Source organism: Lepidochelys kempii, chromosome 9 (genome assembly GCF_965140265.1).
Source record: "Lepidochelys kempii isolate rLepKem1 chromosome 9, rLepKem1.hap2, whole genome shotgun sequence".
In the NCBI taxonomy this organism is placed as follows: domain Eukaryota; kingdom Metazoa; phylum Chordata; order Testudines; family Cheloniidae; genus Lepidochelys; species Lepidochelys kempii.
In genome coordinates, this window is record NC_133264.1 from 23,475,258 (window position 1) to 23,500,686 (window position 25,429).

The window sequence follows — 25,429 nt, forward strand, 5'->3', positions numbered from 1 at the left end:
TGTACCTAATGTCTGGTACAGTGAGGAGACAACCCTTTTTCCTCTGCCCCTTAACCCTCATACATGAGAATGGCTGTAGGAGTTACCATAATAGGACAAGGTGTGGACGGATAACAGCTGTCCTCCAGCGTATTGAACAGATTGCTCTGTACAAGTTATTGCTGGATAGCTCACAGATCAGTTAAGTTACTAAAGCTGTGACCTAATTAAATCTCATTCCTTGTGTCTTATCTTTCTTCTTGCATGTCTGGGACAATGTGCTGCTGCAGAAAGTAAGAGAACCTTTAACAGGGCACAGAAATGCAGTACAGGCCTAGAATCTTCACCTCTTTAAAGAAGATTTTTACAGAATCCCCCACCACACACACACTTTTTCTGGAACCCATAAAACAAACAAAAACCAGAACAATGACAGCAAACAAATTTGAAATTCACATGCTAGTTCTTCTGCAGGAGATAACTAACACACATTGATTTCCACGTCCCAGAACAATTTAGACACTATCAACGATGGTATACAAATGAGAACAGCCACACTGGTTTGATGGGAGAAGGTGGGGAAAAGATTCAATATTTGCCAAAGTGTGGGGGACAAAATCAACTGGGACACAGGTTTCACTTTGTGATATTATAAACAATGCAGTAAAATTATTACTTCTATTACATATTTATGTAGCATCACTTACCAGCCGCCTCAAGAACCAACTGCAATCTAGCTTTGGCCTGTTCAGCAAGAGACTGAAAAGATAGATAAGATTTACAATAAACTGTAGCATTATTAAAACAAATTTTTGTATACATTTCCATGTTATGTATTATTTCATATACAAACACACACTAAATTTAAGTCTGGTAGAAACCATTACACACCACTCAATTTACTTCTGTACTTACATTCCCAACAGTGGATTATCCCCTTTATTTTTGTCATTGCGTCAACAAGTCCCATCATCTTAAAGGTAACATTGAAGCTAAATTCAGTTATGAGCTAAGTTCTCAAGATCTGGGTGAGAGTATGAACATGTGGTAGGACAGAACCAAAGAAGTTATTCATAGAAAAGATTGAGTTAATGAGTCTAAATACTGAGGTGCTCATGCATCACTCCTTTTCAACCATTCAAATTCAGCCATTCCGTGTGGCAACTCTAGTGCCTGGTTTTATAAAAAAGTAACATTAGGACCAATGAAAAATGTACTTTAATATGACTGGTATAGCTTGTGGTTACATACCCCATTTTGTGTCTGTTCTGTTTAGTTCCTCTCCATAGATGTTCTTTCATACCAAAGGGGGACAAATGTCCTTCCATTGCCAGTGTCAACCACTCTGCTAATCATTCCAGGGGACCTAACAATTTTATTGTGTCCCATGTACTTGCTACCCCTCTAATTTTGGGGTCACCTGCAATTCTGATCACAGTTCAATTTACACAAAAAACACATTTATCATTAAGCAGTTACCCAAGTTTCGGAAGGTACTCATTGTCTGTTGCCTGTCAAAAAGCCTCTGGAAACATTGAGAGATTCCTAGTCTAGACTACAATAGTAAGAAGTGTCATGGCTTGAAAAAGGACACACGATTCACAGGAACAGATGTAGCTCCATGGACCACCAATGGATTAAGTCATCCATCCCATCTCTATCTCTGTAGGACTGTGTCCCTACATTATGTTATTGTTTTGGCCAGTCTGAGTACTGGCCAAAACAAGTCTAAGATTGGTGACCTTTCTGGTGAAAACAAACAAAAAAAGGCATTTAACACTTCGGCCATTGCTGCATTTGTTATGGTCTTTCCCTCCTCATTGATTAATGGGCCTACCCTGTTCTTCATTGTCTTCTTACTTCTAATGTATTTGTAAAATGTTTTCTTGTTACTCTTTATGTCCCTCACAAGATTTAATCTCAGTTTGTGCCTTATACAGCAACAGTACCAATTCTATAACCAGTAAAGTGTTTGAGCAACATACTGATGGCACATCCATTATCTTCAGCAAGGAGAGGTGCCAATGTCTGGAGTCACAGCATCTCCATAGGTCTTTTCAAGTACAGATTGGTGTGAATGACCATCCCACCAATCTTTAATGGCCAGACATACAAGAACATCCACTGCCTCCACCAAACAGCCAGCAACAAAGGAGGCTACCACTACACCTTCCCACTGCAGCCTCTCCAGTAAGACTCAAAGACTCCAAAAATGACTTCCACCCATGTCAGGCACTCTCCCCATACACTGCTGATGCAACAGAACTGGTTGAATATATTCTTTGTGAGTTAGGAGAGTTCACTATGCAACAGGACGCTGTTACCTGCCAGCCACCCCGAATTACTTCACTTCTCACAAAAGTTATCAGGGTCAGAAAAGTTCCATTCAGGAGCCTAGCAGGTCTTGATGCCTCAAATAAAGGAATCTGCTCACTTTGGCACCAGTTTGTATAGCACCATAGTCTGAAAGAAGGAAACTTTTCACTGATTGACAGTGCCAACTTTAGCACCAGCCTCTTCCCCCACAGAACTAAGTGGAACGCCTTGGGTCAGCTGAAAGTTGAACACAATCATTGCAGCATCATACCACAAGAATGCAGGAGCAAGGCATGTGGTGGTGAAGTCCACTGCACTGTTGCAGTGTCTATGAAGAGCAACGATAGCTCTCAAGGCTCAGTATCAGATTCCCACACTCATTCATATGGGTGGCTAACTTGTCCCTCCCACAATTTCTCACCACCCCAAAACCTCACCATCGTTTGTTGCCAGATTTTTGGTAGGTATTATGGCAGAGTTGAGTCTTGGAAAGGGATTCAAAGGAGAAGAGGGTAGCAGGCTTACAGATAAGTTCATAATAAGAGACCATGTGTAAAGAATAGCATGGAATGAAGTGCAAAGACGCTTGTGGGCAAAGCAGGTAGTTGAGACTAGCTTTGTTTGCAGAGTCGAGGGGCAGGAAGAAAGTAATACAAGACAAGAAATGTATAAACAGGAAAGGGAAAAGTTGCAAAGGCACCTGACAGTTCATCAACTCAACCATCATAGACTAATGGGGTTTGGTCTGCAAGACCCTCAGACTTTCTGAGCAAGAGTTGGTGATGTAGCTAATATCAGTATGGTTCGTATGAACATGGCTAGTTTTAATGCTCCACGTCTCCCTGATGTCAAGGCACAGATGCTTAGAAAAAGTGGGGAAGCTGGAAAAGGTATTCCAAGTGTTTCCCCTTTTCACAACTACCTGGGCTTTCTGTCCCTTATGCCAAGATATATTCTCCATGTTTTGTCAATTTAAACATGATGGTGAGTGTCATCTTTCAAGTGTGTCCTTAATACAAATGTTATATAACTTTATAATATCATTTTTCAATATATTTATCACAATATTTAAGTCTTACAAATCATGCATATATACATCAACTAAGGATTAAAAAAGAATAGTGATTTTAATTTGAAAATATTTCGTTATAGTTCTAACATAGAATATTCCTATCTGAGTGTAACTCATCTATCAGCATAGAATACTTTAATGTCCCACTTCTTAGGTTATGATACTTTCACAGAAACTTCCGTCAGTTAGTCCAGTATGCCAGATATAATTCCTCCAAAGATATCTAAATGGCCATAGTCTGTTTTCCATCATTAGTAAAACAAGTATCCTAAATGAAGAATTTTTGTGAAGACAATATGGAAAGTTGTTTATACATGTAATGATTAACTTTTCCTTCCTGCTTTAAATTTTTTTTTAAATTATCACCAAACACTGAAAAAGGTCATTATTCAAAATGGTTTGGTTTTCTTCTCCAGAATTTTAATGGAATTTTTTATCTTCTATTGGCCTTTGAGTACTAGTCAATGAAGGAATTTATTGTCTTTTGTATCAATAATCCAACAATTCAGGTTCCTGAATTTCATGTTTGTTGACCCGCTCAAAGAATTCTAATAGAATGGTGAGGCATGATCTCCCTTAACAAAAACTGTGTTTACTCTTCCCCAACATACTGTATTCATCTATGTGTCTGATAATTCTTGACGATGGTTTCAACCAATTTGCCTGGTACTGAAGTTAACACCTGTAATTGCCACATCAGCTATCTGACAGTAGTCTGGTGCAGAGACTGATTTATGCAATAGGTTACATACCAGAGTTATGTAGGCAATTTCATATTTGAATTCCTTCAGAACTCTTGGGTGAATACCATCTGGTCCTTGTCCTGGTCCTCTGTTGACACCTCAGTCTGGGGCAGTTCCTCAGATTTTTCATCTAGAAAGAATGGCTGAGGTGTGGGAATCCCTCTCTCATCCTCTGCAGTGAGAACCAGTGCAAAGAATTCACTTATCTTCTCTGCAATGGCCTTGTCTTCCTTGAGAGCTCCTTTAGCACCTTGATCATCCAGTGACCCCACTGACTGTTTGGCAGGCTTCCTGCTTATGATGTATTTAAAGTTTTATTTGATTTTATTATTGCTTCTTAATGTTAATTTAATACATGTTTGTATGTGTATGGTGATTTAACAGCAACAGCATCATGTGGGAGGTAGAAAATACAAGTGATATAACTGAAATGAACAGACCTAACTATTCATCTTTACACTGACCTAAACCCATGCACAGGGCCCTACAAAATTCAGGGTCCATTTTGGTCAATTTCATGGTCATCAGATCTTAAAAATAGTAAATTTCATGATTTTAGCTCTTTAAATCTGAAATTTCACAATGTTGTAATTGTAGGGGTCCTGACCCAAAGGAATCTAGGCATGGCCCAATATCTAAACAAATACTTTGCCTCAGTCTTTAATAAGACTAAAGAGGATCTTAGGGATAATGGTAGCATGATAAATGGGAATGAGGATATGGAGGTAGACATCACCATATCTGAGGTAGAAGCGAAACTCAAACAGCTTAATGGGGCTAAATCGGGGGGCCCAGATAATCTTCATCCAAGAATATTAAAAGAATTGGCACAAGAAATTGCAAGCCCATTAGTAAGAATTTTTAATGAATCTGTAAATTCAGGGGTTGTACCATATGATTGGAGAATTGCTAACATAGTTCCTATTTTTAAGAAAGGGAAAAAAAGTGATCCAAGTAATTATAGGCCTGTTAGTTTGACATCTGTAGTATGCAAGGTCTTGGAAAAAATTTTGAAGGAGAAGGTAGTTAAGGACATTGAAGTCAATGGTAAATGGGACAAAATACAACATGGTTTTACAAAAGGTAGATCGTGCCAAACCAACCTGATTTCCTTCTTTGAGAGAGTAACAGATTTTTTAGATAAAGGAAACGCAGTGGATCTAATTTATTTAGATTTTAGTAAGGCGTTTGATACTGTGCCACATGGGGAATTATTAGTTAAATTGGATAAGATGGGCATCAATAGGAAAATTGAAAGGTGGATAGGGAATTGGTTAAAGGGGAGACTACAACGGGTCCTACTGAAAGGTGAACTGTCAAGTTGGAGGGAGGTTACCAGTGGAGTTCCTCAAGGATCAGTTTTGGGACCAATCTTATTTAATCTTTTTATTACTGACCTGGGCACAAAAAGTGGGAGTGTGCTAATAAAGTTTGCAGATGATACAAAGCTGGGAGGTATTGCTAATTTAGAGAAGGACAGGGATACCCTACAGGAGGATCTGGATGACCTTGTAAACTGGAGTAATAGGAATAGGATGAAATTTAATAGTGAGAAGTGTAAGGTCATGCATTTAGGGATTAATAACAAGAATTTTAGTTATAAGCTAGGGACGCATCAACTAGAAGTAACGGAGGAGGAAAAGGACCTTGGAGTATTGGTTGATCATAGGTTGACTATGAGCTGCCAATGTGATATGGCTGTGAAAAAAGCTAATGTCGTCTTGGGATGCATCAGGAGAGGTACTTCCAGTAGGGATAAGGAGGTTTTAGTACCGTTATATAAGGCACTGGTGAGACCTCACCTGGAATACTGTGTGCAGTTCTGGTCTCCCATGTTTAAGAAGGATGAATTCAAACTGGAACAGGTACAGAGAAGGGCTACTAGGATGATCCGAGGAATGGAAAACTTGTCTTATGAAAGGAGACTCAGGGAGCTTGGCTTGTTTAGCCTAACTAAAAGAAGGTTGAGGGGAGATATGATTGCTCTCTATAAATATATCAGAGGGATAAATACCAGAGAGGGAGAGGAATTATTTAAACTCAATACCAATGTGGACACAAGAACAAATGGATATAAACTGGCCACTAGGAAATTTAGATTAGAAATTAGACGAAGGTTTCTAACCATCAGAGGAGTGAAGTTTTGGAATAGCCTTCCGAGGGAAGTAGTGGGGGCAAAAGATCTATCTTGCTTTAAGATTAAACTCGATAAGTTTATGGAGGAGATGGTATGATGGGATAACATGGTTTTGGTAATTAAATATTCATGGTAAATAGGCCCAATGGCCTGTGATGGGTTTTTAGATGGGGTAAGATCCAAGTTACCCGGGAAAGAATTTTCTGTAGTATCTGGCTGATGAATCTTGCCCATATGCTCAGGGTTTAGCTGATCGCCATATTTGGGGTCAGGAAGGAATTTTCCTCCAGGGCAGATTGGAAGGCCCTGGAGGTTTTTCGCCTTCCTCTGTAGCATGGGGCACGGGTCACTTGCTGGAGGATTCTCTGCTCCTTGAGGTCTTCAAACTACAATTTGAGGACTTCAATAGCACAGATATAGGTGTGAGGTCTTTTTTAGGAGTGGTGGGTGAAATTCTGTGGCCTGCATTGTGCAGGAGGTCAGACTAGATGATCATAATGGTCCCTTCTGACCTAAATATCTATGAATCTATGAATCTAAGTTGGGGGGTTGGGAGGTTTGCAAGGTTATTGTAGAGGGGATTGCAGTACTTCTACCTTTACTTCTGTGCTGCTGCTGGCGGCAGCACTACCTTCAGAGGTGGGCAGCTGGAGAGTGGTGGCTACTGGCCGGGAGCTCAGCTCTGAAGGCAGAGCTGCCGCCAGCAGCAGCGGAGAAGCAAGGATGGCATGGTATGGTATTGCCACCTTTACTTCTGTGCTGCTGCTGGAACGGTGCTGCCTTCCAGAGCTGGGTGCCCAGTCAACAGCCGCTGCACTCCGGCCACCCAGCTCTGGAAGGCAGTGCAGAAGTAAGGGTGGCAATACCATGAACCCCCTAAAATAACCATGTGAGCCCCCCCGCAACTCCCTTTTGGGTCAGGACCCCCAATTTGAGAAAGGCTGTTCTCCCCCATGAAATCTGTATAGTATAGGGTAAAAGCACAGAAAAAAAACAGATTTCACAGGGAGAGACCAGATTTCACTGTCCATAAATTTGGTAGGGCCCTACCCATGCAGGACACTGATATCATGTACTGAACAGAGCACAGAACCATTAAGTTCCAGAAAATAATACTCAAACTTATTCCATATTCCACATATTGAAACTGAAGTTGAATATAAAAGAAAAACAAATGTGGTTATTCCAATGGGAAAAAATAATGAATTATATAGACAAAAAAGTGAAAATGTTTGTCAGCATAACTTACAAATTATTCTTGACAAGCAAATTTACGAAGGAAAAGAAACAGAGCTACTTTGCATTACAATATAACTAATTCTTTGTTACAATTAATATCATGCAATTAGATTTTGGAGCATTAATTGCCACAAAAAATTATACAGAATATGCAAAAGATTTGTTTGATACATTAATTTTATTCTTGTTAATTTACTAGAAGAACATTATGAGTTTTTTTGGATTAAAAATAAAATAAATGCTAACAAACATGATTGTCTTGCTTTGGCATATAATTTAAAATACCACATTATATTGAAGAGTCAATGACAGTAAGGCACATAGTATTCCTCATAAATTTGATTTTTCTCAGCTGTAAACTTGTCACATATCAGAAATGTTATATATGAAACACCAAGAAATGTTTCATGACAAATTCTCACACAAAATTGTCCAAAGCATGTCTTACTAAACTTTTGAACGTGTCATGAATAGACTGAGAAACCATATTGCTTCATCTGCTTTTAAATGTTTTACACTGGTGATTCCTAGTCTTTTTGGGAAACTATGAGATGCCAAGATGAAGAACTCAGTTGTACATGTCAGCAAGCAGTTCAACTATGCTTTCTGTTCTTCCACACCCTGCAACTCAGAGGCAAAAGATAGGAAAGCAAACAAGAAATAGTCAACAGTCAGGATTCCAGCTGCCCTACTGGAGCAGTCACAAAGGTAAGAGAATATACTTCACACTCCTACATCTCCATGATCCACTGGTTCAGCTCAGTAGGTTGGAATTATCAGTATATTCAGAACTGTAGTTTACAACTACTATTAAACATTTTACGTAGATAAATCTGTTATTTACAAAAAACAATGCTTACTATGTTAAATATATACTGACAACAGTGTGTTAATATTGAAACTAATACAGATGATATCAAGTAAATTTGAGAATTAGTCCTGATTTTACACTTAAAATATTAAAGTAGAGTGAGAAAGTAATATAAATCAAGGAGAATTTGCTGACATCTCATATGTATTCTTCACTGGTATTAGTAGGGGTGAATTAGTCCTGGGGACACTGCTGTGGTAATGAGAGACCACAGTGAAGGTATAAATTGGTTAGGTGAACACTGGGCTGAAGAAGAAGCTGACTGGTCAAAAGGGAGAGTACATGCACTAAACTGCTACTTTTTTATTTTACAGAAGGGGATGTAATTTAATGATTAGAACATTAGACTGGAAGTTATTAGTTCCATTCTTGTAATTAATGTGCTATATGATCATTTGGGTCACTTCTCTGAGGTTGAGAAGAACTATCTGTATAAAGAAGATAACACTTAACCACCTCACAGGCCTGTTCGGAGGCTTAATAAGTAACTACAAAAAATAAATGAATTCTGGTATTTGACTCCCCTGGCCCTTTTAAAAACTTAGACCCAAACATCCAGATACATGAGAGGACTTTTGCTTAGACTACTGCTTTTTAGCTGGTTCTCAAAGCACTGTAGCACAGACACACGCAGAGCACCAATGGGACTATGAAGCTATGTCATAAATATAAAGGGAAGGCTAACCACCTTTAAATCCCTCCTGGCCAGAGAAACCTGTAAAGGGTTAAGAAGCTAAGACAACCTTGCTGGCACCTGACCAAAATGACCAATGAGGAGACAAGATACTTTCAAAGCTGGAGGGGGTGGAGGGGAAACAAAGGGTTCTCTCTGTGTGTTGTTTTTGCTGGGACCAGAGCAGGAATGCAGGTCAGAACTCCTGTAAAAAGTCAGTAAGCAATCTAGTTAGATATGCGTTAGATTCTGTTTTGTTTAAATGGCTGATAAAATAAGTTGTGCTGAATGGAATATATATTTCTGTTTTTGTGTCTTTTTGTAACTTAAGGTTTTGCCTAGAGGGATTCTCTATGTTTTGAATCTAATTACCCTATAAGGTATTTACCATCCTGATTTTACAGAGGTGATTCTTTTACTTTTTAATTAAAATTCTTCTTTTAAGAACCTGATTGCCTTTTCATTGTTCTTAAGATCCAAGGGTTTGGGTCTGTGCTCACCTATGCAAATTGGTGAGGATTTTTTTTTTAATCAAGCCTTCCCCAGGAAAGGGGGTGTAGGGCTTGGGAGGATACTGGGCGGGGGGGGGGGGGGGGGAAGAAGTTTCCAAGTGGGCTCTTTCCCTGTTATATTTGTTAGACGCTTGGTAGTAGCAGCAATAAAGTCCAGGGACAAAAGATAAAATAGTTTGTACCTTGGGGAAGTTTTAAGCTAAGCTGGTAAAAATAAGCTTAGGGGTTTTTCATGCAGGTCCCCACATCTGTACCCTAGAGTTCAGAGTGGGGAAGGAACCTTGACAAGCTATTATTGAAGATAGAATTTAAACAGAAATTACAGCTAGCTTATATTGTATTTCTTCCATGATGGGATAAGTATTTTGATGACAACACAACAACTGGACAGTACTTCATTAAAAGTTTTATCTTCTAGATTAAATTGTTCGTAGCCCAATGTACTTAAAAACAGATTATGATATTAATGTACAGACAATTTTATTACAAGATACAGGGGCAGGTATTTATAGTTTTAAACGTTATATTATTCTTCATGGTTTTTAGACAAGGATCAAACTAGAAAATAAACAAGGATGCTCTCTCAAGTAAAGCTCCAACCACTTAGATTGTAAACATTTTGGAGCAGGCAAGGATTGTGTGTACAGCGCCTAGCACAATGTGGTCCTGGTCCTTGACTGGGGATCCTGGGCCCTACAATAATACAAATAATTATGTCTTCTCAATAAGATGCCACTCATTATGAATACCTTCACAATAAAGCCTTGTTTCCTGAATACTTTAATCAGTTAAACTATGTTAATTAGTACCTCCAATAGGATAAAGTTTCACATTTTACAGAACTATTGTTTCAGAATATCTGCAGACTCAGGCCAATTTATCAGAATTGGCTTATATCCAGTTCATATTTCAAAAGTTAATCTCTGCAACCACAAAGTCTACAGAGACTTTAAAACATAAATAAAAGCAGGGGGAAAAGTAAATGAACACTTCGGTTCAAGGAAAGCTGAGATTAAGGGAAATGTACTGGTTCCCTGAGCTACTGCAAACCAGCCCACTTCACTCCTTGGTTTTTAATGCCCATTTAGAATCTTGTAACTTTACTTCCTTTCTAGTTTTGTCATCTACCTTTTAGCAAACATCTACTGTGAGGAAGCTGTTCTAGATTTGATTTTGACAAATAGGGAAGAACTGGTTGAGAATTTGAAAGTGGAAGGCAACTTGGGTGAAAGTGATCATGAAAGGGCAGAGTTCATGATTATAAGGAATGGTAGGAGGGAGAACAGCAGAATAAAGACAATGGATTTCAAGATGGCAGACTTTAGCAAACTCAGACAGTTGGTAGGTAAAATCCCATGGGAAGCAAGTCTAAGGGGAAAAACAATTGAAGACCGTTGGCAGTTTTTCAGAGACTTTATTAAGGGCCCAAGAGCAAACTATCCCACTGCGTAGGAAAGATAGGAAGTATGGCAAGAGACCACCCTGGCTTAACCAGGAGATCTTAAATGATCTCAAACTCAAAAAAGAGTCCTACAAAAAGTGGAAACTCGGTCAAATTACAAAGGATGAATATAAACAAACTACACAAGTCTGTAGGGACAAAATTAGAAAAGCCAAGGCACAAAATGAGATCAAACTAGCTAGGGACATAAAAGGAAACAAAAAAAATTCTACAGAAACATGAGAAGCAAGAGGAAGACCAAGGACAGAGTAGGCCCATTACTCAACGAGGGGGGAAGCCAATAACAGAAAATGTGGAAATAGCAGAGGTCCTTAATGACTTCTTTGTTTCGGTTTTCACCAAGAAGGTTGGTGGCGATTGGACGTCTAACATAGTGAATGCCAGCGAAAATGAGGTAGGATCTGAGTCTAAAATAGGGAAAGAACAAGTCACAAATTACTTAGGTAAGTTAGGTGTCTTCAGATCACTAGGGCCTGAAGAAATGCATCCTAGCATACTCAAGTTGCTGACTGAGGAGATATCTGAGCCATTAGCAATTATCACTGAAAAGTCACGGAAGATGGGACACATTCCAGAAGACTGAAAAAGGGCAAATATAGTGTCCATCTACAAAAAGGGAAATAAGGACAACCTGGGGAATTACAGACCAGTCAGCTTAACTTCTCTACCCAGAAAGATATTGGAGCAAATAATTAAGCAATCAATTTGCAAACACCGAGAAGATAAGAAGGTGATAAATAACTGTCAGCATGGATTTGTCAAGAACAAATTGATAGCTTTCTTTGACAGGGTAACAAGCCTTGTGGATGGGGGGGAAGGGGTATATCTTGACTTTAGTAAGGCTTTTGATACTGTCTCACATGACCCTCTCATAAACAAAGTAGAGAAATACAACCTAGGTTGAGCTACTATAAGGTGGGTGTATAACTGGTTGGAAAAACGTTCCCAGAGAGTAGTTATCAGTGGTTCACCGTCATACTGGAAGGGCATAATGAGAGGGGTCCCACAGGGATTGGTTCTGGGTCCGGTTCTGTTCAATATCTTCATCAATGATTTAGATAATGGCATAGAGATTATACTTATAAAGTTTGCGGACAATACCAAGCTGGGAGGGGTTGCAAGTGCTTTGGAGGATAGGATTAAAATTCTAAATGATCTGGACAAACATGAGAAAGGGTCTGAAGTAAATAGGATGCAATTCAATAAGGACAAATCCAAGTACTCCACTTAGGAAGGAACAATCAGTTGCACACATACAAGATGGGAAATGACTGCCGAGGAAGGAGTACTGCGGAAAGGGATCTGGGGGTCATAGTGGATCACAGGCTAAATATGAGTCAACAGTGTAACACTGTTGCAAAAAACCGAAACATTCTGGGTTGTATTAGCAGGCGTATTGTAAGCAAGACACAAGAAGTAATTCTTCTGCTCTACTCCACGTTCATTAGGTCTCAACTGGAGTACTGTGTCCAGTTCTGGGTGCATTTCACACATTTCAGGAAAGATGTGGACAAACTGGAGTAAGTCCAGAGAAGAGCAACAAAAATTATTAAAGGTCTAGAAAACATGACCTATGAGGGAAGATTGAAAAAATTGGGTTTGTTTAGTCTTGAGAAGAGAAGACAGAGGGGACATGATAACAGTTTTCAAGTACATAAAAGGTTGTTACAAAGAGAAAGGAGAAAACTTGTTCTTCTCAACCTCTGAAGATAGGACAAGAAGCAACGGGCTTAAATTGCAGCAAGGGAGGTTTAGGTTGGACATTAGGAAAAATTTCCTAACTGTCAGAGTGGTTAGGCACTAGAATAAATTGCCTAGGGAGGTTGTAGAATCTCCATCATTGGGGATTTTTAAGAGCAGGTTGGACAAACACCTTTCAGGGATGGTCTAGATAATACTTAGTCCTGCCTTGAGTGCAGGGGACTGGGCTAGTTGACGTCTTGAGGTCCCTTCCTGTTCTATGATCTATTGCTTTCCACAGACAGCAAAAGCAAGTATGGCTGTGTTGCATTTAGCTCTGTGCACCACCAGCAATATGGACAAAGCTCAGTTTCTGAAATTCTTCATTAATTTTTGCTTCCTCTGACAATCTCTAGCAATACAGCAGCAACAAAATTATTGCACGATCCTATTCACTAACTGTGGTGTTTAGCTTTTATTTGGCTGCTTTAAATCATTTTTTTTTCTCAGCTTTCACATGACAAGACCTGGCATGAAAAAAAAAAGCACTTTTCATATGACTATCTCTGAGCATTTTACAAAGGTAAATATATCCACTTTACAGACCAGGAAAACAAGGAATAAAAAGGTTATGTGCTTAGCCTGGGTTACAGAATGAGTCAGCAAAGTTTAAAGAGAATCCAGGTTTCTTGACTCCTCTGAGCTAACTGTTCAACAGTGTTCCTAGGGTGTTGTTAAAACATAGAGCTATTCCCCACTTTACAACATTAAATGACAAATAATTTAACAGGCTAAAATGTTTGAATAGGTGTCTTATTGCAATTATAAAATGGAGAAACATCAAATTTAAATTTTTATTTTTTTTAAAAATCCTGTAACACCCTTGAATATTCCCTCCCATTATAAAATGTGTTTTCATAGTGCATTCATAATAAAAAGAAAATGTTTGATTATATTTATTCCTTTTCTAATGTTAAAGACTTTAAAAAAGCAAATGCAGTAGAACCTCAGAGTTACAAACACCTTGGGAATGGAGGCTGTTCGTTATTCTGAACAAAACGTTATAGTTTTTCTTTCAAAAGTTTACAGCTGAACATTGACTTAATAGAGCTTTGAAACTTTACTATGCAGAAGAAAAACGCTGCTTTTAACCATCTTAGTTTACATGAAAGAAGCACAGAAATAGTTTCCTTACCTTGTCAAATCTTTTTTTTACACTTTCCCTTTATTTTTTTAGTAGTTTACGTTTAAAAGTACTATACCATATCTGCTTTTTCCCCCCCATCTCTGCTGCTGCCTGATTACATACTTCCAAATGAGGTTTGTGATTGATCGGTCAATTCGTTACTCTGAGACTCTACTACAGGTTCCTAAATTATGTTTGAACTGCAGTCCCATTTTGCACTAGATCAGTGGACCTTTCCTAAATTTTACTCATTAAAATAGCACTGAAGATAGTACCTCTCAACATTGATACTTTTATTGTTTTAAAAAAAAACAGTAGAAACTATCTAGTATTAGAAGTGAGTTATGAGCTAATGGTCAGATATAAGACATTGTGCCAAAAGACAGTCTGTGCCAGTGAAGGAATTTTAATTTAAAAAGGAAAAGAGCGGTTTGTTTTAGAGCAGCAGCATCCCATCCTCTCCTTTCAACATGGCTTCAACTGAAACTGAGACTCAGCTTAAATTTTTCATTAGAATCATTGTATCAGGCTTGAAACCACATCTTCAATTTAGCTACTTCAATAAAAAAAATAAGCTAGAAATCAACATAGCTGCCTGTGATGCACTGTATAAAACAATGACTGAGATAATGGCATTAAATGTAAGAAGTCTTTCAAGAAATCCAGAGCAGAAGGAGAGTGTGACGAACAGGAGAACTATGAAGGGGATCCAGAAGGTCTTAACACCACCCTCCCAAAAGTCAAAGTTCAGTATGAAAGCTCCATATAAAGGCATAAGTGTATTAATATTTATAAATAATGCACGTGGTTCTTGTCGAATAGTAACATTATGAACCTTGAGATAAGATGTATGGAAAAAGAGGTCCAAATAGTGACAATATTGCTGAAAATGATCTTAATCTGAATTGCAACATAATATCTCTGAATTTGATTAGGAAATCTATGTAGTTCATGTTAAAAACTCACAGAATTTTGGTATCAGATGCATGTGGTAATACTGGACTCAATCAGCTTCTTGATATTTATCGTTAATGATATTGGTTAGCTATAGTCTAATTACATAGGTTTTTCTCTCCTGTGCAAAATCTTTAAAAACCAGCCTAACATTTTTTAGCAGAAGACTAAAATAATGTATTGTGTGATCAATCTGCATATATTGAATGATAGTTTGTTTTATCTTTGTATTTGATAAATACAGAGATAGCCATTCTTAAAGCTTTCTCCCTCTCTCATAACAAATGAGTGACAGCCCCTAAGTGCCATGTTTTTCATGACAAACATGACTGACATCCCTTAGATGATAGCACATGCTGCACACATTAATTAAAATGTTTTCCTTATACTTGCAGAGGCTCTAGGATAGAAAATTTCTCACAAAATTACTGCAGTCCAAAGACATTTTGCACAGAAACACTTTGTAATAACACCAAAATGTCTTCCAGGCACACTAACAGGCCTCTACCATATTAAACACCCATGCTATAGACCTCCTCTAAAATAATGTAAAACTTTTCTTTACTCCAGTCATGTGACTTTTTTAGACTGTCCAATTAGATTAATATATATTTAAGCTTTACATAGCATTCCCTTAGAAACAAACCGCACACGTCATATTATCAGTGATGGTCTACACTTCAGGGCAGTAGTTACTACAAATCTGTACTTTAACACTGCAGTTCACACTAGAAATAGCACATGAATCTCATCTTGCTACCTGGCAGCAGTGCCACTTACTCACTGTTTAGATTTCTCCTTGTGGAGAGGAAATCAGCTAAATGCCAGTTTAAAAACAAAAACCTGAATTAACCAGTGAATATGTGTATTCCTGATCTACTGTAGTTAAGGAAAACCCACATGTGAAGTTGGAGCCCAAGCAAATCCATCATTCTGGATTAATTCCAGATGATTAACTAACTGTATGGTTCAAAAACATTTTGCCATAGATTAGGTCATTAGTCATTTCTCTAGAATTTCATATCTGAAGATGAAGTTCAGGCTTAAAAGAGAAGGAGGCAGAAGAAGTTCAACAAGGAAGGAAGGGGGTAGAGAAGAGAGAGAGAAAGATGCAGGGTTAATAAGGGTTTGAGGCTATAACTGCGACCGTCAAGATGATTGGGGAACTTTTCCCTGTATTACTTGAACAGTTGGACAGTCAGAGAAACCCAATGCAAAGATGACTCAGGGCACTTTAGGGCAAATTAAGTTTGGAAGAGCTATCTTAAAAAACAAGAGCCCTGCTCAGGAGAGTTAAGGATGCATCAACAGTTGCAGTTACCTCTTCAGTCTTATTGCAATATAAGTCCTGTTCAGCTTCTCAAGCAGGTGGTTCTGCATCTATGTATTCCTCTCAAACCTGCCTTCTCCTCAGAGTACAATATAGGAAATGTGCAGAAGTGCCAACACATGGAGTGTAGGGCTGATGAACTGTATTAAGCCAACTAAAGAAGTATGCGATTAATGAAACTCCAATTGCACTCTCTTTACTTCAAAATCTTAAAATTCAGTTGCTACACAGACAAACATTAACGAATATAAAACTGACAAACCTAATATCTATTCCTAAGTAAGGAAGATATGCCGTACCTCTGATTTCTGAGTTACTTACTGATCAATACTGGTCACTATGGGAAAGTTGTTTACCTGAAGTAGACAAAACAAATTATTTGACACATTTTCCTTGCAACTGAGGAAAAGTGACTTCCTCATTCACACAGTTTCCACATCTTTCTCAATGGACATTGCCTGAAACATGAATCCCACTCAGTCTACCTCGGATTAACCTAGATAGAGCTCTCACATATCTTAAACATCTGAGGAAAACTGCAGCTAAAGTGAGGATGCATAACAACCATCTAAGCAAACTGGCCGGCACTCTATTAGACGAGCAAACGCTCAAATTCTCCGATCATCTGGTTTAGCCCTCTGTTACTCTGCAACACAATGAGTATGGCTACATTTGTCTCACACCAAGTTGGTTGATACACAACTACACTCAACCATGTGCATCATAATTGGGATAGCTCGACCTACACCAGTACCTAAGCTCTCTGTGTTAAGCAACATCACTCGTCCACTCATCTGTCATGATGATGCTATAGCCAGAATGGCTAAGATCAGCCAAGCCTATCACTATACACAGGCCTTTTTAACCACTCAAGAATGCTCTTGTCATTGAGGCTCAATGACATCTGTTGTGGGGCCACTTGTCTTGCCCAGATTTCTCTGTGATGTTAATTTGCCACACTGCTCACGAAGTCCTTCTGAACAAGACAGGGTCAATGTGCAGTTAGCCTTCACACCTGGGGCCAACAAGAAGATCCCACATGCAGTTGTATATATATCAGACGTTAGACAAAAACATCATATATCACTTACTACTCCCCTCTGACCAGATTTGACGGTGATCTGAGGGTTCTGAACTCACTGATGAGGCTACCAGAAACTCGCTTGGCAGCTCCACAAATGGTAAGAAGACTGTTTCCACAAGTAAGCAAGCACTTGGTGAATGATTTATCAATAATTCTTAAGCTCCAGTGATTGTATCACCAGCAAAATGCAGATGAATCCTGTTCATAACTTCCTTTCCAAGACTGCAGAAAGAACATATCTAAAACAAAAAATCTTACCACATCTGAAACATTTGTAAACCGTATCACCTATAGCATTCATTTGCAGATCTACTACCCCCAGTGGAAATGGACATCAAACTCAGCCTTGGTATAAGTGGGCAAATTCCACTAACTTCAATGGAATTATGCCTGCTTACATCAAGATTGAATTTGGCCTGTTAATCATACAGTGGTTACTTGTATGTCTAGAAGACTAAGTGTTAGTAATAACAGTTAAAAGTAGTTGGAAGAGGTACGAGGGTTCTGAATGCTGCTTAGACCCTTAAGGGCTAAGATGGATTATTAAATTTGTGGAGTACAATGGTAGAGGAAAGCTGTAAACAGGCCATGGCATCACCACTGTAGCCAATTGAGAATTAAATAGAAAGAGAGAGAATTGTAACAAGTATCAGAGGGGTAGCTCTGTTAGTCTGTACCACAAAAACAACGAGGAGTCCGGTGGCACCTTAAAGACCAACAGATTTATTTGGGCATAAGCTTTCATGGGTAAAAAACCCACTTCTTCAGATGCATGGAGTGAAAATTACAGATACTGGCATATATTGGCACATGAAGAGAAGGGAGTTACCTTACAAGTAGAGAATCAATGCTGAAGGCCAATTTAGTCAGGGTGGATGGATGTAGTCCACTCCCAATAATTGATGAGGAGACGTCAATACCAAGAGAAGGAAAATTGCTTTTGTAGTCAGCCAGCCACTCCCAGTCCCTATTCAAGCCCAGATTGATGGTGTTAAGTTTGCAAATGAATTGTAGCTCAGCAGTTTCTCTTTGAAGTCAGTTTTTGAAGGTTTTTTTTGTTGAAGCATGGGTACTTTTAAATCTGTTACTGGGTAAGCAGTGATATGGCCAAACTTGGAGATAAAGTTATTTAGGTTACAGAAAACTGATTGACCTCGTAAGGAACCTAACCAAGCCGTATGAATGGATATGATGGCAAATTAAATTCAATGCTAACAAACAAATGCTAACATTGGATAGAATAATTTGAACTACTCATATACCATTAATTTAGAACCCAGGAGGGCAGTGGTGGGCAACCCGTGGCCCATCAGGGTAATCTGCTGGTGGGCTGAGAGACAGTTTGTTACATTAGCACGACTGCCCGCAGCTCCCAGTGGCCACAGTTCGCCCTTCCCAGCCAATGGGAGCTGCGGGAAGCAGCGACCAGCACATCCCTGTAGACTGCGCCACTTCCTGCAGCTCCTATTGGCCAGGAATGGCGAACCGCGGCCACTGGGAGCCGCAGGCAGTCGTGGAAACATAAACCAACTGTCTCGCAGCCCATCAGCGGATTACCCTGATGGGCCAGATGTGACCCACAGACCGCAGGTTGCTCACCACTGCAGTCGGGTATCAACACAGGACAAAGACCTGGGCATCACTGTGGACAGCTCAATGAAGACCTCTGCTCAATGTGCAACAGTAATCAAAAAAGCAAAGAAAATGTGAGGAAGCATAAAGGAACAGAATGGAGAATATTATGCAACGACATGGAGAATAATATGGAACATGTCATTATTTGATTAAATAAATCAATGGAATGCCCTCAACTGAAATACTGTGTCCAGTTCTGGTTAATATATCTCAAAAATGATAGAACAGAGACAGAGGGTATGACATTCTGTACCCCAAAGCAACATCCTGGCACCTCCATATTTACCATAGTGATATGATTATATGTTTTATACGATTATATGTTTTATACAATTATGATTATATGTTGTTATATATGTTTTATATGTCATGTAAGGTATCAATGGAAAAGTTATGATTTGCTGAATATGATTACCCTATTTATATGCATGTATCATTTTTGTATTTAAAGTTATGAATATTGACTATGTACCAGTATTTCAAATGTGTTTGCTCCTGGGGTGACACCCACAAGGTAGTTTACATCCAATCTAGCCAGCACATTGTGGATGAACCATTCCAGGTAATGGCCTATTAAGAAACAATATGCTATGGAAGAAGCTTTTCCCCACCTAACTGTGCTGGGGACTTAGCTTGGAACAATGAAGTTCCCTCCTCATAGAATAAGCTATAAAAGGGGGATGTAACATCATCAATTGGCCTCACACCCACAACAACTCAACATCTGTAAAGATGTCTGGAAAACAAAAGACCTGGACTGGGGAGGTGGTCCCAAGCTGGAAAGACTGAATCCCAGCGTGTGCGGGAAAGGTTTAGATACTGCTTGATTCAAATCCTGTCTAATATATGGAACTTATATTGTGATTTTGTTTTATTTCTTAGGTAACCAACTTTGATCTGTACGCTATTACTTACAATCACTTAAAATCGATCTTTCTGTAGCTAATAAGTCTGTTCTATATTTTTCACTTAAAACAGTGTGTTTGAAGTGCAAAGGGAAATGTGCTCAGGAATAGGGGCTGGTACATTGTCCTCTCCTGGATAACAAGAATATCCAGTATAATAATAGTAAATGCTAACAATAAAAACAAAGGGATATAAACTTTCAAGTTTTGAGGCATAAGCCAATCTCCAATTATTAGGGATTAAGAGCAGGTAGGTTTTCCCTCACCTTCCTGCAGCAGAGTTTCTTCCTCTGAAACACCTGATACTAGCCACAGTCAGAGAAAGGAGACTGGCTAGACAGGTCTGATCCCATATGACTGTCCTGATGTTCTTAAGAGTAGATATCAAAAGGAAGAAATTGAATTTGTTGAAAACTGTGGATCTCAAATTTATGTAGTGGAAATGGTAGTGATTAAGCACTATTTCTGCATATAAAAGTAAGACTTTTCACACTAATTCCCCTGCCCAAAACTATCCTCGGGCAAAATACTTAAGCCCAAAGTAGTCCACAAAGAGTTACAAAGGGATCTCACAAAACTGGATGACTGGACAACAAAATGGCAGATGTAATTCAATGTTGATAAATGCAAAATAATGCACACTGGAAAATGTAATCCCACTATACACAGAAAATGTCGTCTAAATTAGCTGTTACCACTCAAGAAAGATCTTCAAGTTATTGTGTATAGTTCTCTGAAAACATTCCCTCAATGTGCAGCAGCAGTAAAAAAGCTAACAAAGTTAGGAACCATTAGGAAAGGGACAGATAGATAATAAGACAGAAAATATAATGACACTATATAAATCCATGGTATGCCCACACCTTGAATTCTATGTGCAGTTCTGGTTGACCCATCAAAATATACATACATACATACATACATACACACACACCCTCCTATTAAATACAGTAGGGAAATAAGGACTAATTTTTACAGACTGTCACACTGATATATCAGGTGCATGAAAAATGTTCAAGGGCTCACCACGAAAGGTAAAACACCACATTCTAAATTCAGAGTGCAGTCTGTTTAGGATAAGCCTTACATACATTCCTGTTCTTATAACAGGATAGCTTATGGCATGAGGAACCGCAAAAAAATGTGAGTAGGTAGTGTCATACTGTCCATTGGCAATAAGATTACCTTTACAATCATACAGAACACAATGGAGAGCTGAAGATTAATCCTAAGCAAAGAGCATCTTTCTACTGTGATAAAAATCAGTATGTCCATGCTTTAGATGATAAATATCTCCATCTGACAGAATATTCCAAAACTGATAGCTTGGCATAGAGGTTATTCATGCTTCTTTAAGTGAACAGTTTTGTAAGTAATAAACAGGTTATAGCACCATTTCTTAAAATAATTGTAAACTATTTAATGAAGTCTCCCATAAATACATATTTACTATATACTAATGCAGATTATTGAAATATCTTATATCGCTGTATGAATCAGAGGGAGCATAAAAATAATTTGTGTATCCTTATCCTCATTCTACTACCACTGTGTGACGCAGAGGAATTAAAAATTGCAGAAAAATTCTGTGAGGAACAGCAAGGTAGCTTCATCTGCTCGTCATACACACAGATGACTGTAACACAGATACAGAATAAAACAGCATGATCAATACAGCCAAATAAAAAAGGAGGCAAAGAAGAGCCACGTCAAAAGAACTAGGAAAGCCATGTTCCTTCTCCAGCATGAACTGAAGTCTGCCTAAAAAATGAGATTAATTAAGGCTTGATCCTGAGCCCATGAGAATGTCTGTGGGTTGTACTCTTCACAGTGGCACACATCCCACTAAGGTGACAGTTGGGTTTTAATTACTTGTAGGAGGAGGGCCTCACAACCAAAAATAGAAGAATGTCTAGGCACCCAAGCAAAGGATCTGAAAGATACCCTGTTTAACCATACAGATCCATGACCTCTGTTAATTTTCACGGACCCTACTACTCCATTAGTTGCTGGTCTTTCAAAATAGGCAGGGACTATACAGGGAAGGAATAATATGGCCTAATGATTACAATTCAGAGTCCAAAAGAAAAAAAAATAGTGTTAGCATATAAATACCAACATATAACTATCCAAATGAAAAATAGCCTTATGAAATGTTAGAAAAGTCAATCTGTTAAATAATATAATTCCTGAATTTAAAAAGAACAAGAATGAAATGCCTGCAAGCTGCATGGAAACTTTTAAAACACCATAATAGAGGCTCAAACTGTATGCATACCCCAAATATAAAAAACAGTAAGAGGACCAAAAATATGCCACCATAGATAAACAGAGTAAAAGAGGCAGTTACAGAAAAAAAGACATGTTTTAAAAATTGGAAGTCAAATCCTATCAAGGAATATAGAAAGGGACATAAACACTGGCAAGTCAATTGTAAAAATACAATTAGGGAGGCCCAAAAAGAATTTGAAGAGCAGCTAGCAAAAGACACAAAAGCAACAACAAAAATTTTAAGTACATTAGAAGCGGGAATTCTGCCAAGGATGGGGGCCAGGGATGACTAAGGTGCCAAAGGAGCACTCAAGGAAGACAAGGCCATTGCAGACAAGCTAAATGAATTATTTACATCAGTCTTCACTGAGGAGGATGTGAAGGAGATTCCTACACCTCAGCCATTCTTTCTAGGTGACAATTCTGAGGAACCAACCTAGACCGAAATGTCAAAAAAGGAGCTTTTGGAACAAGTTGATTAATTAAATAGTAATAAATCACAAGGACCAGATGGCATTCACTCAAGAGCTCTGAAGGAACTCATATATGAAATAGTATACATAACTGTGGTATGTAACCGATCACTTCAGTCGGCCTCTGTATCAGATGACTGGAGGATAGTTAATGTGACGCTGCTTTTTTAAAAAGTCTCCAGGGGCAATCATGGGTCAGTAAGCCAAACTTCAGTACCAGGCAAATTGGGTGAAACTATAGTCAAGAACAGAATTACTGGACACATAGAAGAACACAATATGTCGGGGAAGAGTCAACACAGCTTTTGTAAAGGGAAATCATGCCTTACCAATCTATTCAAATTTTCTGAGAAGGTCAACAAACATGAGGGCCAAGGTGATCCAGTGGATATAGTGTACTTGGACTTTCAGAAAGCCTTTGACAAGGTCCCTCACCAAAATCTCATAAGCAAAGTACGGAATCATGGGATAAGAGAGAAGGTCCTCTCATGGATCAGTAACTGGTTAAAAAATAGAAAACGAAAGTTAGAAATAAATGGTCAGTTTTTACAGTGGAGAGAGGTAAATAGCGGTCTCCCTCATAGATCTGTACTGGGACCAGCGCTGTTCAACTTGTTCATAAATGATGTGGAAAAAGGGGTGAACAGTGAGATGGCAAAGTTTGCAGATGATACTAAGTTACTCAAAATACTTAAGCCCAAAGTAGTCCACAAAGAGTTACAAAGGGATCTCACAAAACTGGATGACTGGACAACAAAATGGCAGATGTAATTCAATGTTGATAAATATAAAATAATGCACACTGGAAAATGTAATTCCACTAGAAATGTAATCCCATAGAAAATGTCATCTAAATTAGCTGTTATCGCTCAAGAAAGATCTTCAAGTCATTGTGTATAGTTCTCTGAAAACATCCCCTCAATGTGCAGCAGCAGTAAAAAAGCTAACAAAGTTAGGAACCATTAGGAAAGGGACAGATAGATAATAAGACAGAAAATACAATGATACAAATCCATGGTATGCCCACACCTTGAATTCTATGTGCAGTTCCGGTTGATCCATCAAAATACACACACACACACAAACAGAAAAGAATCAGAAAAAGTATAAAAAAGGGGCAAAAAAAATGATTAGGGGTATTGAACAGTTTCCAAATAAGGAGAGATTTAAAAGACTGGGACTGTTCAGCTTGGAAAAGAGATGACTAAGAGGGGGATATGATAGAGGGCTATAAAAATCACAAAAGTTGTGGAGAAAGTGAATAAGGCAGTATTATTTATTCCTTCACATAACACACTCCATAACACACAAACCAAGGATCACCCAATGAAATTAATAGGCAGCAGATTTCAAACAAACCTAAGAAAATTCTTCTTCACACAAAGCACCGGCAAACCTGCAGAACTCAATGCAAGGGGATGTTTGAAGACCAAAAGTATAACTGGGTTCAAATAAGAATTAGGTAAGTTCATGGAGGATAGGTCCATCAATGGCTGTTAACCAAGATAGTCAGAGATGCAATCCAATGTTTTGGGTGTCCCTAAACCTGTGACTGCCAGAAGCTGGGACTGGATGACAGGGATGGATCGCTCAATAAATTGCCCTGTTCTGTTCATTCTCTCTGAAGCATCTGGTACCGGTCACACTCAGAAGAAAAAATATTGGGCTAGATGGACCATTGGTCTGACCCAGTATGGCCATTCTTAGGTTTTTAAAGGTTTTTTTTATTTATTTTAATGTAATAGTCATACAAAAATAAAATCAAAGGGAAAAGTACAGAATCTCCCCCAAACTAACAGATTTTTCAAGACTCCTATACATCAATACCATAGCATTCATGAACTCCTGTTCAATACATCATCCCGATATCAAATGGTTATTACAGTTTTTTGTTTTAAGGTAGGTAGATTGAGAAGTACACGTGCCTTCAAAAATAAATACATTTAAAAAAAAAGATTTCTAACTCTGTTTCCACTATGTTTAGCTACCCAGCTAGAGAGAGACACACAGACAGACAGACCGACAGATTACCTTGGCATCTTAACAGAACTGGTGTGGGGAAAATGCTGGTCAAGGAAAATTATGCCAAATGGTACAACATGAACATAGTTTAGGTTCAGGGACAAGTAATGTCGACTTACTAGAAGTCGATCAAGGACAGGGGCAAATTATTATGGCTAGCTGTTATGTACACATATCTTGGGTTTATAGCAATTATTTTCATGTTATCACAAGAGGAATTTTAAAATTGGTCTAAGAGCTGCTAATTGAAATGAGTAATACACACTGTATTAATTCCAGAAGAAGTTATGGAAAAAGATTAAGAAAATGGCCCCAATCCATGACTTGGACACAATGGATAAACTTCACTATTCACCTACTTAAAGAACTCAAGAGAATTGTAACTAAGACCCATAAATTGGCAAACCCTAGTATTTCTATAAGGAACATTAATGAAAATGACAACACTGACCACAACACACCTTTAAGTGGGTGCGGGGGGTGGGGGAGCTTGTTCAGCTTGCAGGGAGAGGGGGAATAGTGCCTTAGAGCCAGGAGGGGAAGCAAGGCTCAGAAGCTGCTGCAAAAGGGAGAGTTGGTCAGCATGGTGACACTGACTCATCCCCAGGGACCGGAAGGACTTGGGGAGTTTAAAAGGGGCAAGCACGGTGGGAGACGCTCCTTTTCCCCAGACCAGGTATAGTAGCACCCTCCCCACGAGATGGCAAAATACCAGGTTTGGTCAGGATCTGATGTGGACATCGTGCTAGCCACTCCTTTCCAGGGGGACTGGGAAGGAATGTTTCCATCACCAGCAGATTGGCCTAAGTGGAGTGTGGGGGGGGGGGGCGGGGAAAGGGGGTGTTCGCCTTCCCCAAAGGGGTTCAGGGCAGGGTTTGTACAGAA

The 25,429-nt window shown here is 38.8% G+C and overlaps 1 protein-coding gene across 3 annotated transcripts in view; it reads right to left on the reverse strand.

Moving 5' to 3' along the window:
* RSRC1 (arginine and serine rich coiled-coil 1) overlaps positions 1-25,429 on the reverse strand; it is a 366,678-nt gene that overhangs the window by 189,395 nt on the left and 151,854 nt on the right. For all 3 annotated transcript variants that reach the window (XM_073359563.1, XM_073359564.1, XM_073359565.1), the window contains exon 6: positions 687-738. In XM_073359563.1, the coding sequence (XP_073215664.1) occupies positions 687-738 (52 nt within the window). The remainder of the gene's footprint in view (positions 1-686; positions 739-25,429) is intronic.